The 11978-nt window shown below is 48.9% G+C and overlaps 3 protein-coding genes across 3 annotated transcripts in view; 2 read left to right on the top strand and 1 right to left on the bottom strand.

Annotated features, from left to right (window-relative positions):
* Window positions 1–441: 441 nt before the first annotated feature.
* On the bottom strand, window positions 442–7323 carry Pmar_PMAR004749 (hypothetical protein; the record flags this gene model as incomplete). The annotated part of the gene is made up of 1 exon (XM_002785055.1): window positions 442–7323. The coding sequence occupies one exon, from the start codon at window positions 7321–7323 to the stop codon at window positions 862–864; it is 6462 nt and encodes a 2153-aa protein (XP_002785101.1). The 3' UTR covers window positions 442–861.
* A 208-nt stretch (window positions 7324–7531) lies between these two features.
* Pmar_PMAR004748 (hypothetical protein) lies at window positions 7532–9910 on the top strand (the record flags this gene model as incomplete). The annotated part of the gene is made up of 5 exons (XM_002785054.1): window positions 7532–7561; window positions 7748–7894; window positions 8250–8282; window positions 9348–9494; window positions 9563–9910. 5 exons carry the CDS (start codon window positions 7532–7534, stop codon window positions 9908–9910), a joined length of 705 nt encoding a protein of 234 aa, XP_002785100.1.
* Window positions 9911–10102: 192 nt separating this feature from the next.
* The window catches only part of Pmar_PMAR004747 (conserved hypothetical protein), a gene marked incomplete at both ends in the record, with an annotated part of 4361 nt that continues 2485 nt past the window's right edge, over window positions 10103–11978 (top strand). Inside the window, one exon of the mRNA XM_002785053.1 lies at window positions 10103–10226. Coding sequence (XP_002785099.1) covers window positions 10103–10226 — 124 coding nt within the window. The remainder of the gene's footprint in view (window positions 10227–11978) is intronic.

The following is an 11978-nucleotide window of genomic DNA, read 5'->3' as shown; positions in this document are numbered from 1 at the left end:
TGAGAGGTAAGGAGTAGTTTCCCAACCTTCAAGGCACGGCTGAGTTCTGACTTGTGAGAAAATGTGTGATTTTTTTTCGAGACATATGAGAACCTGTCGGAAATTTGCATATACAGGGTGAGTAGTGAATTAATCGTATGGAAATAGTATCTCGGTTGAATTTGAGAAACCGTGTAAGGTTCCGCTTCGACGAGTCGATGCGATGCGAGATGCGTTGCTCCGCTCGGCGCCGCCGTTCGAGCCTCCCACCGAAGACCTTCCTGATTTGGGTATGCCCTTATCTGAAAACCAGAAAAATGTGGTGAGTAGTCAGTGTGGACATTACAATCGATCAAGTGGGCGCGCGCTACTTTTTTCTCAGAATAGCAGGACTATAGGGCACTGCTGAACCTTTTCAAGACGCAACACACCAGAAGATACGGACAATGAGGCGTAGTTGAGTAGAGCAGAGGTTTCGCTGATGTAATCTTCAACCAGGAGCAGAGGGTGAAGAATCAATACGATCAGAGACAAACCACAGAGATATGCCCAGAGCAAAGGGCAGATCAGAGCAGGTAGAGATAGAAAGAGATAGAGAGAAAAGAGAACTGAAGGGGAGAATATAGCATCCATCAACGGGCAGACATGATACTCAGGTCGGATAGTTGCCTAAAGTGGTGTCAGTAGAATGAATCCAAAACCGTCGAATTCATGCAATCTGCACGAAGGCAAGCGCTAGTTGAGTTACGCTACTATTCTCCGGGGCCAGCAATAATACCCCCGAGGGGATAGCAAAAACATGCACAAAAGGATATACGATTGTAGCTCTGGCTCAGAGTTCAAAATAAAGTGTACATGACGAGGTACAGATATCGTCATCATTCATCTTCTCATAGCACCAAGTAGACTATTAGGGGCTGCAGAGTTGAGGATATCTTGAGGAGTAGGCAGCGGCTGCTGGCGGACAATCTGCTGTCGCGCTATAAACGCACGTTGTACAGCAGCAGCGCGGACAAGAATGTTGTTATAGCGGACATTGAGATCAGCAAGCACGGCAGCCTGACGAATAGGCATCAAATTGTAACCGGCTTCGGTGGAGGACCTGCCGTCGGCACCATCATCTCGGTTACCAATCCAATAGATGAGGTAGGTATCAGCCGGTCGGACAGCCATGACTCGAGCAGGACCTATCCAGTTAGTAGTGACCTTGTAGTGAGCAGGTCTCCACACATAGACCCAAGTACCAGGTTCTATTGGACCAGAACGACGACCAACAGAGGCCAGTGCCCAACCCTTACGAGAAGCTGCTCTTCTGAGTTCCCAATTAGCTTGATATAGCTTCATACTAACTCCAAGGGAGTCTCGGATAGCTGCTGCAGCTTGAGCGACACTGTTGTTGACCTTAGAAGCGAGCTCAGATGGAGGGATCGCTTCGAAAGCTTCGATGAATCTCTCGGCAGCAGGGGAGAGCGGACGGTCAGAAGTACCACCAGGCAGTAGAGCCGTAGATCCTTTGGCCAAATATAGATCATTGGGGGTGACTGCAGCAGCACTCAGTGAAGAACCAGGCAGTGGAGAATTGTTATAGGCGTGGGTGATCAGGCTGTGGTACTTCCACCAATGGGAAGCGGGCGAATTAGTCTCCAGCAACATGCTCCTCAAACCATTCTGATACTCTCTATGACACCGCTCATAGAAAGCAAGGCGCGGGCTATACGGAGGCACCACAAGGAGCTGAATCCCCCTGGCAACAAACATGCTTCTCACCAACAGGTTAGCGAACTCCTTACCACCATCCACTAAGCAAACGCTCGGGGAAATGTCATCAAGAAGCTCACCAAGAACAGTTGCGACCTCTGGAGCGGACTTAGTGCAAAGCGTACGGGTCCATATCCTGTAAGTAGCAGCACATACTATCATCAATATGTACTTAGGCAGGCGGTCTGACATCAGTTCCGATGGGGTATTACCAGTAGTCTGTAGTGCAGTGTCGACCTCTGCACTCCATGGGGTGATTCCAGAAGAATCAGGAATGGAGTTATAGACAAGCAAGTCGACACCGAGAAGCTCACCGGGCAGTGAAGAGCGGACACGAGCTTCACCGAGAGAGTGCCGGTGGAGCCTAGTGCTCTTGATACGATTACAAGTATCACAGGAGCAAACAATGCGATTGGTCAACTTGTAGAGGCCTTTACACCAGAAGTGACGAGCAACCAGTTGGCGAGTCCTATCACGACCAGGATGTCTTGCACAGACGTGGACGGCTTCAACCACTTCAGTAGCCAGAACTGCAGGCACAACAATAGTAGGTCTTCCATCCGGAGCTTCTATCGTACGGAGTATCAAGCCATCGTCACTGATGTGGAAGAATCTCTTGAGATTGCGGACGTAGCTAGCCTCAAGATCCGGACAGTTTCCGGTGAAGGCACGACACACGTTCTTGCAGAGGGGATCGTCTGGCTGAGCAGAACGAATCTTCAGAAGGAGCTCGTTGGAGAAGCCCTCGGGGACAGGAGGAACCGTAGATGAGACACCATCACCAAGAGAAGTGGTCGTGGCAGCTGCGAGCTCTACATCCTCCGGGCCATCGGGGATGTCGGGCACAATATGACCAGCACTCCAAAACTCGAGCGGGCGATGAGGCTCTCGCAGGAGATCCTCGAAGTATTGCAGCCTCTCCTCAGCCAAGTCGGGAGTGAGATTTATAATGCGAGCTCTGGAGGGACCATCAGCGGGGTTGATGCGGCCAGGGATATGATGAATAGATAAGCCAAGTCTCACACAACCTTCACGGGCCTTGTGAATATTCAAGATCTCCCATGCTTGGAGTCCCTTTGTCCGGAATTTCCTGGCGGAACAACGGGCAAGATTGATAAGACTATCGGTGCAAAGATACTGCACCATAACGCCGAGCTTAGAGAGAAAGTCGCCAACTTCGATACCGAGGAGTATAGCGGTCAACTCTTGCCGGACTATGGTCCATGAAAGTCGTGCAGCGGGAATAACCTGGGCTCGAGCAAAGAGCCGGGTGCCCCTCTTGTCACAGACTACAGCCGCAATGATTTCTTTGCTGGCGTCAACGGTGATGAAGAGTGGTCCTTGGACAAGGCGATTGACCCTTGGAACATGAGTCAGTGCTCGATAGAGGCCTACCAGATCGGTCAGTATGCTGGTATCACGGACAACTGCGTCAGGAGACACCACTGATGAGCAGATTCGACGATATAGAAGACGGCCACGAAGAACCAGCTCCAACCACAGACCCAAAGGATCAAAGAACTGCCGCAGCCAACTGTCGATTTTCCGTGGAGTGATGTTCAAGTCAGATAGGTCTTCAAAACCACAGAAGGAGACAGCGGACGCATGATTGAAGTCATCCGGGTGTGCATGGGCACGGTCACGCTCGTCGAGCTCATGCTCGGTCAGAGACGCGAAGCGGACCTCGGGGAGCGAGGATAACGAGGCCACACGATAGGGTGATATCAGAGAGCCATGATGAATCAATATACCAAGGTGCTTCACGACATCGTCACTAGAGTCGTCGCTCTCCTTATCCGTCTCGCAGATGAAGCCGAAAATACGTGCAACCAACCGAACCACTTCGAGCGAAAGCGTTCTCGCACCAGAGGTCTTGGCGGTTATAGTGACATCGTCGAGGAAAATACGGATCCAAGACAAAGCAGTGCTGGGGCTCGAGAAATCGGAGTGAATGGCGAAGTGCCGAGTGATGGGACCAACCTTTAGAGGACCGAAGTCGATCTCAGCAATGTCCACACCAGGGTCTCCAAACAAGAATGTGAGGATGTACTGGGCAAGAGAAACAATAGGGCGCATAGCTCGGATTAGCATAGCAGGACTTGGCCGTAGGCCCATCATCACGACGGCAAACTCGAATGCACGACCGCGATAGATAAAACGTTGATACCTGCGGTCGGAAGATCGGATCTTCAAGGAATAAAAGGCCTTGCTAAGGTCGGTTGTGGCGTAGTAAGTAGAGGTGCGAAGTGCAACCAAGGAGCTCACGATGGTAGACTCCACGACCGAAATGTGCCCACGGCAGAGATAAGCGGACAGTTCATTGCCACACCAAACCGGACGGCAGGGGCTAGTCTTCGAGGCTGTGAAGACTGGGAAATGTGGCATATAGTAAGCGTCATCGCCGTTGCCGGACTCGTCGATAGACACCGGACGAATGAATCGGCTCTTCTTGAATGACTCAATAAGGCTCTCGTAGATAGCAAGATGACCAGTCTGCTGTAGTCGATTAAGCAGAGCCAGATCACGGCGAATGAGCTGCTTCAACCGATAGGGTGGATGACGATCAGGCCGAATGAAGGGCAACTGCATAGTCATGCGCTTGGCCTTGACAAGAGAGCCATCCTTAAGTACCATAGGGCCGTCCCTGACTGAGACCAATAGGTCACTCGGACCTTGAGGGTAGAGCTCAGTGTAAGGCAAATCATGAGCGGACAATTCGGGGACACTAGTACCGACGAGGTTAGGAGAGTCGCTCTTGGCAAAGGTGATGTCATGAGCTTGGCTAATGATAGGATTCTCCTCAGCTTGAAGCCCGTCAATCAGAGATAGGCCAGCTAGACATTCAGCGGCACTAGGGAACACACCATATAGAGCATCAGGGATGACGTCGTGGGTGTCAACTGGGGAAATGGGCACGACACTATCAGCCGAAGCAAGCTGGTCAATGGTCAGAAGGAGGTCATCTGTCTGTGTCATGGCAACCTTCTTAGCGGGTAGCTGTCGTTTTCGTGCAAGTCCTTGTTGAAGTTGATGCCATTGTAGAGGTCCAACACCAGTTCTCACTGAGCAGGCTCCTGGAGAGATCCAAATCATCATTCCAAGAGCGGACAGACCTTGCATACCGATAACAAGAGGGGCAGTCAGCTCTGGAACCACCAGAAAATCGAGCTTGATTCTAGAGTTGATCGTGAGAACAGTAAGACGAACAACTTGAGTCGCATAGTAGGTCTGCTTGTTCGCCACTCGGAAGGGCTTTGGAGAAGGCAGAGGCATCACATGACCAAGTTTGTTGGCGGTGGAAAGCTGAGCAAAGTTGCAACTGGCACCAGTGTCCAGGAGACAGGTTACCGCGATAGAAGTAGATGCGTCACCAGTACCAGGGACAACTTTAATAGAAGAAGAGAGCGCTCCAGGCCCATTGGGGGTAGAGTCGATGCAACCTAGGGACTCAGTGCACTCGTACAGATCAACATTGGTAGCGGGCATCACCGAGGCAGAATCAGCTAGCAAGGCAGCGCTGGACTGAACGCCAGAGAGGGGGACACTTTTGGGCTTTGTCATGGGGCAGATAAAGGCTAGATGGCCAGTCTGAAGGCACCGTCCACAAGGAATTTTGGCCGCAACGATCCTGTTATCACAGCCGTCGGTTGCATGACGTTGGAGTCCACACTTAGCACACCGTTTATCAGATTCGGACGGACTGGTCGCTGGGCAATCATTAACAGAGTGGCCGCCAGATTGGTCTCGACAACGATAGCAAGTCAACTTCGGCCGTTTCTGACCTCGGCCATGACGTTGATCTCGGGATGACTGCTGAGTCCTGGAACCACCATCCATAGACACCGTGGAGGTCTTGTCTCCCAATCCTGAAGTTGCAGCGAGAACTTGGGGACTACCAGTAGAGGGCATAGGAGGAGGAACGGACAAGTTACTAGGCGGACCAACTGGAGATGTGCCAGGAGGCCACGATCCATCTCGTGCCGCAGTGCTAGCTGCAGGGTTCGAAGCGGTCGGAACAATCTCAGGGCCAGTACGTGGCTGAGGCTTCTTCACATAACGACCATTCTTGTCGAGAACCCATGGACCGGGGCGCAAAGTACTCCAACCCGTACCAATCGAGTGGTTGATGCAGTGAACTCGAAGTCGTCTTTGGAACTCACTTTCGTCCAAAGAAAGCGGAACATGATCTTCGACCCAGGCTCGCACGGCGGACGGCAAAGCTGCAAGGAGCCGCCCATTAGCTTGAGTGACCGGTAGAGAGTGTCCGCGTCGCCGAAGCTGGGCCAGGATAGTGGTAAACTCCTCTTCAAACAACTGATAGGTCGGAAAGTTCGTAGAGTTGAGCACATACCATCGGTTGAGGATAGAGCTATCATCATTTCCTTGGAGTTCACCATAGTCTGACCGTAGGGCTGTAACAGCAGCTTCATATTGGCGACCGTAGGGGATGTTCTCGATGGCACCATAGGTAGACTCGAGCTTGAGACCCAGCTTGGTGGAGACGTGAGTAGACAGATTCTCGAAGAGATAGATGAACCGGAAGCTATCGGAGCCCAACTTGAAAAGCATAGAGCTGGCTTCGATCTCCTGCAGGAAATCCTGCAAGCTGCGAGTCTCTGTTAGATCCGCAGTACCTCTCCAAGCACCACCCGGAGGTCCCTTGGCAGAGGAAGCGGCCATACGAGAACGTTCTTGTGCCCAACAATCGACAGCTGCAGATCTCTTACGATCCTCAATATCAGCCAGAATACTTCGCTCAATAGCCTGCGTGTTAGCCTTGGGATCGGCAAAGACGATTCTCTCATTGGAAGTGGTGCCGAACTGAGCGGTCTGGTCAGCAACCGCCGAGATACCAACTTGGAACGGACGACAAGACTCTGCATTGGGAAGGGCAGCGGGGGAAGAATTGCGAGCAACCATGAACTCACAGAACTGCTGGAAGAGCACAGCCATATTGTCGTTCAAAGAGGCTGGTTGAGCAACGCTAGGTTGTGCCGGCATAGCAGCAGGAGCGGACACATGGGAGCTGTCGAAGCGTTGCTCAACTTGACCTTGGGTATCAGTCTTCGGACGCAGAGGAAGTGCTGGAGACGGGGTCTTGGCGTGGGGATCGGGCGACACGTAGCGCACTTGATAGGCAGGAGACGGGTGGTCTTGTGGAGGGGGCTTACGGTCAAAAGTCATAGATGATAGAGAGTGCTGATGAGAACCGTTACCACTGGGAGGCACATCAGCAGAGTGGAGCGATAGCTGCGGACTCGCTTGTTCGTTTGCCACTGGAGTCAAGAGACTGGCATTGACCCCAGCACGAGCATCGGGACAGCGCAGTAGGGCAGAGGAGGAAGCAGATGCGACATGGTCGCGAATCACAGGCTGCATACCATTTTCAGCAGACGGACCAGGGATAGGCGGGGAGCCATCGGCAATAGGAGCCGGGGCACGATGGGGATCGCCACCAAAAGCAGGATTGGCATAAGATTGCTGAGCGACGTTGGCAGCAGGGGCAGGACCTTCGTTCACTTGCTCTTGAAGTTGGCGGTGCTGAGCAAGTCTCGGGGAAGTACGAGGTTCACGGCTAAAGTTCATGAACCGGAGTCAAAGTCGGTGTAGTGGAGAATGTTCTCGGATGATAATAGCAGGACTATAGGGCACTGCTGAACCTTTTCAAGACGCAACACACCAGAAGATACGGACAATGAGGCGTAGTTGAGTAGAGCAGAGGTTTCGCTGATGTAATCTTCAACCAGGAGCAGAGGGTGAAGAATCAATACGATCAGAGACAAACCACAGAGATATGCCCAGAGCAAAGGGCAGATCAGAGCAGGTAGAGATAGAAAGAGATAGAGAGAAAAGAGAACTGAAGGGGAGAATATAGCATCCATCAACGGGCAGACATGATACTCAGGTCGGATAGTTGCCTAAAGTGGTGTCAGTAGAATGAATCCAAAACCGTCGAATTCATGCAATCTGCACGAAGGCAAGCGCTAGTTGAGTTACGCTACTATTTCAGATAAACGGATCCTGGAATGTGCCTTTGACGTTGATTCAAGGGCCACCTGGAACCGGCAAGACCTATACAGCTGTTGCCATTGCGAAGCATTGGGTACGGAATAAAATTCGACCGTTGAAGCAAAAAAACTTCTTCAGAGAGACGAGGGTGAGCTCAGTGTTGTGGTCTCATTTTGATAGTGTTATTTATACTTCCGTAGTCAGTGAAGCGCTGATCGTCTAGCTCGAAATGTACACACAACCTTATGCGTTGCTGTGTAAACGACGTCTCGACTGTGAACTTTGAGCAAACGCTGATAAGCCCGATGATGCATTGCATTAGTCTTGGATTGCCTGGTCTTTGAATAGCTCACAAGGACGATTAATGATGCTTATGGGTGATTCAGGTCGTGTTCTTGTGGTAGTGGACTCAAATGCTGCGGCCGACAATACCCGCAACCATCTTGAGAGACACGGCGTCGAGTGTTACAGAGTTGGACGGATGCTCGACTCGCAGGCTCTAGGTTTATCTGAGACCGTGGAGCACTCTCTTGGAGGTAAGCTCTGTTGTATATACTCTTGTGCGCAGACGTTTAATGTCTGCTGGGTGAGAAATTCCTTTTATTTGCAAACGAGTAACTGTCCTGATAGCCTCTGATGCGTCAGCGGAGAGATCAAGTGTGAACACTAGCATTGCAATAGGCATTGAAGTATTTGGAACGCTTCGGTGGTATGAAGTGTGTTCCAAACCAGATCTTTGTGAAACTTTAACTTTCATAGTGGTGTATCGACTATGTCCTCCCGTTTGAGCTAAACCAATGGAATGAAGGTCCATTTATGGGGCTAGTTCAAGGACGAATGTATTGAGATTTACTGTTAAATGGGAACGAGCTCAGAGACCTCCTCGTGGTGTTCCTGGAAACTCAACTATAATGTTTTATTGTTGAGGCTAACATCTGAGCTGCTCAGACTGAGCATTCGATTGTTTTCTCTCTGTTTCCTTGTACAATTTGTTATTGCTTTGTTGGTTTGCTTCTCGTTTTGTCACGTCTCTAACTCCTTGTTATTTCAGTCCAACTGAATGGGTCCGATTATGGTATTGGTCCGACATACATATGTATGGTAAGTTATGCACATGTATGTTCTGTTTACTGTTCATTTGAAGTTGCCTTGTGTTGCGGTAATGGTTGGTTAGTCACCTGTTTGGTGCACTAATGGATGTGTCCCCGTGTTGGGGGAGTTTGCTCGGTGTTGAACGAGTATGCGGTCGACAGTTGTCGGAATCCATGTGTGGTTGGATGGTCGATCCCTAATTAGGGGTGAATGTGTTGTGTGGTGGATAAAGGGTACCATTGTCAAGTCGGTCGATTCGGGTGGTGCGACGCTAGATTTGTGTAAACTACTATCTTTTCGCGTACTAAGTAATCGTGATGACTCTTAATCACATACATGTTTATCATAAGTGTTATTATTCTTTCGCATTACTGCTCGTTTATTCTGTTTGATTCATCTTCATGGCGATTTCGAGTTCCAGCCGCCTCTGAGTGGCGTTATGCTTGAATTGCCCTCGTATTTTGTTTATCCTTTGTCTTTAGGTTCCTTTTCTTTTGTTTTAAAATTAGGATGAACCGTTGTTGATGTCGACGTTTTCAACTGCTCCAGATCTGCCTGGGACCATAGTTGAGACATTAGCTCAACCACCCTTCTCGGTTAACTCTTTGGTAACGTTGAAGGCAGCGGTTGATGATGCCGAGTTGTTGGGAGGAATGGTAGTTGCTTGTGCTGTCGCTATGGGTGGCACCCATTGGGTGCTGTATTGGATAATGATGCCGAACAGCCTCAGGCTGATATTATCGCTGTGAGACTGAGAAGAGCAAGACTCAGAGCTGCGTTGATTGCCGCTGCTTCTCAAAAAGAGGATGTGGTAAAGGCGAAGTTCTCTGTGGATGCGATACTCGTGTCAGCTGCACAGTTATTTGGTTGTTTACCCAATAATGAACTGGTTCCTCTTCCGCATGTTGCGGAGGTCTTGTCTCGAGATAGATATTTATTAATTGAATTTAAGACTTATCCTGAGATCACCGCGGCGGCCAGCAAGTCTGTTATACAGTTTACTCTAGATGGTCAAGCTGTGGAGCCTGCGAAACTTCCCACGGGGAAACCTCCTAATACCTTTGAGCAATGACTTCCATTGATCATCAATGATTGATGTTGCGGTGGGTCTTCACTATATATGTTCTTGAGGGTAAGGGTGACTTGATACATGTCTGTGAGTAATACTCAATGAGTATGCTGCGAGGGTTGCTTCGATATCAAATAAACACGGTTTTTGTAAAGCACAGTTGTTCGATCGACGTTATCGTCAGCGAATGATGTTATGCATGAGACTGTTGCAATCTCCCCTGTTCATGATGAGGTCAAGATGGAAGATCTTCAGGCATTCTCTATCTTTCTGGCTAAGAAGCTAGAGCCTCTAGAGCATTCTCTAGAGTCTTGCAGAGGTGTGTTCGGATGCTTCCCCGATGTTGGGGAAACCGAATGCACCTGGGGCGAGAAATATGTCAAAAGTGGTGTGGGAAGGTACATGCAGGTTTACCAAAGAAGACTGCCCATATAAAGATTGCAAGTTTGCTGAGCAGTCACCGCCTACTACTCAGCGAAGGGATGCTAATATGGATAAAAGAGCTATTAACAATCAGGGGCAGGTCCCGAGAGATAATATGGCAACTAAACGATAGCCGGTTGTGATGTATGCCCGATACTTAATAGTATTAAGTAAATACGGGTATCTTGTGTGAGGTTGGAGGTTTGTTTCTGTGAGTGTTCTTTTAACTAGGATATAATCCGATGTTAGTAGTTGATACTTCGGTGTGTGTCGAATGGGAAACGGATTTCCCGTCATCAACAGAATATAATTTGAAAGTAGTTTGTTGCGTTTGTTTGTTGTGTTGAATAAGTGTTGAAATATTTGCATCAAAGTAGATGTTCTCCAAGTCTGCTGAGTGGGCTTCTCATCAAGCTAGGGCGGAAACGGAAGAGGGGAGAAAGAATCGCCTTGATTTCCTAGAGCTTTATATATCAGCAGAAACAAAAAAAGGGTTATGAATCTGCGTATAAATAATATAAATCCATGGGAATGGAATTCCCATTGCCTGGTTTGAAGTTACGTTTGTGGGGGTTTAGTGGAATCAATAAATTTGCAGTACACAACAATATCGAAATACACATCGGGATTGAAGACACTCAACCAATTACATGGTTTCGGTGATATTTCGACATCGGATGGAAAGCTGGTAGCTCGGACGTTGCAATCGGCGCGTAAGATAAAACCTCAGATGAAAAAGAGGCAAGCTCCGTCGATACCGGAAAAGTAGCGGAAAGTTTGTTCAAATTACCGGTTGGTGTGTTAAGAACGGTGTAACTTGAACAAACCAAGGATGCTATCCTAATGGGCATTTCATTAGCTCTACGACCTGGAGAGTTATTGGAAACTCGAGCAAAGGATATCAAAGTTATTGATGGTGCATCTAAAGGATCGATAGATATGACTAAAGAGATTGAGGTTGGGTGTTGCCAAAATGGGTTCCTCTGAGACTATAGTGCGCGATTGTGTACATGTTAAGGATCAGCGTATGCATAGAGGATTATGTTGTGTGGTGCACCGTATGGCAAAGATTGTTGTAAGTGTACCAGGCTGGTACTACCAGCATGCTTGAGAATATTTGATAAGATCTATTAGAAGTTGCCGACGAATGCTCAGAAGTTGCCGACAACTTGGTATGGAACTGTCGAAGCGTTTTGATTTCTCCAAGCAAGAAATTGACGATATGATGAAGTTTACAGGTCATAGTTGTCGGCGTTCGAGTGCAACACATGCTGAGGATATTTACTTGATGTCGGAAACTTGATGAACTGGTTTGGGCGGTTTATTGGGAGGGCTTCTAGATTATCTCCATTTGAGTGGTTTCACAACACCCTAGTTTATTGACCTTCGTGGTTGACCTGGTGTTATAACTAGGATGTTGTATATAGGAGATAAAGTTTAGAAGCGCCACGGGTTTGATAAACCAGTGGCAACCACCCAAACCTCCATATTACTGAACACAATATAGGTGGTTACAGTAAATCCATAAATAAGGAGTTGAATGAAGGTCCATTTATGGGGCTAGTTCAAGGACGAATGTATTGAGATTTACTGTTAGATGGGAACGAGCTCAGAGACCTCCTCGTGGTGTTCCTGGAAACTCAACTAT

This window comes from Perkinsus marinus (genome assembly GCF_000006405.1).
Source record: "Perkinsus marinus ATCC 50983 genomic scaffold scf_1104296934246, whole genome shotgun sequence".
Taxonomy (NCBI): domain Eukaryota; phylum Perkinsozoa; order Perkinsida; family Perkinsidae; genus Perkinsus; species Perkinsus marinus.
Note: the sequence above shows the minus strand (reverse complement) of the source record. Positions and strands in the feature narration are given on the sequence as shown.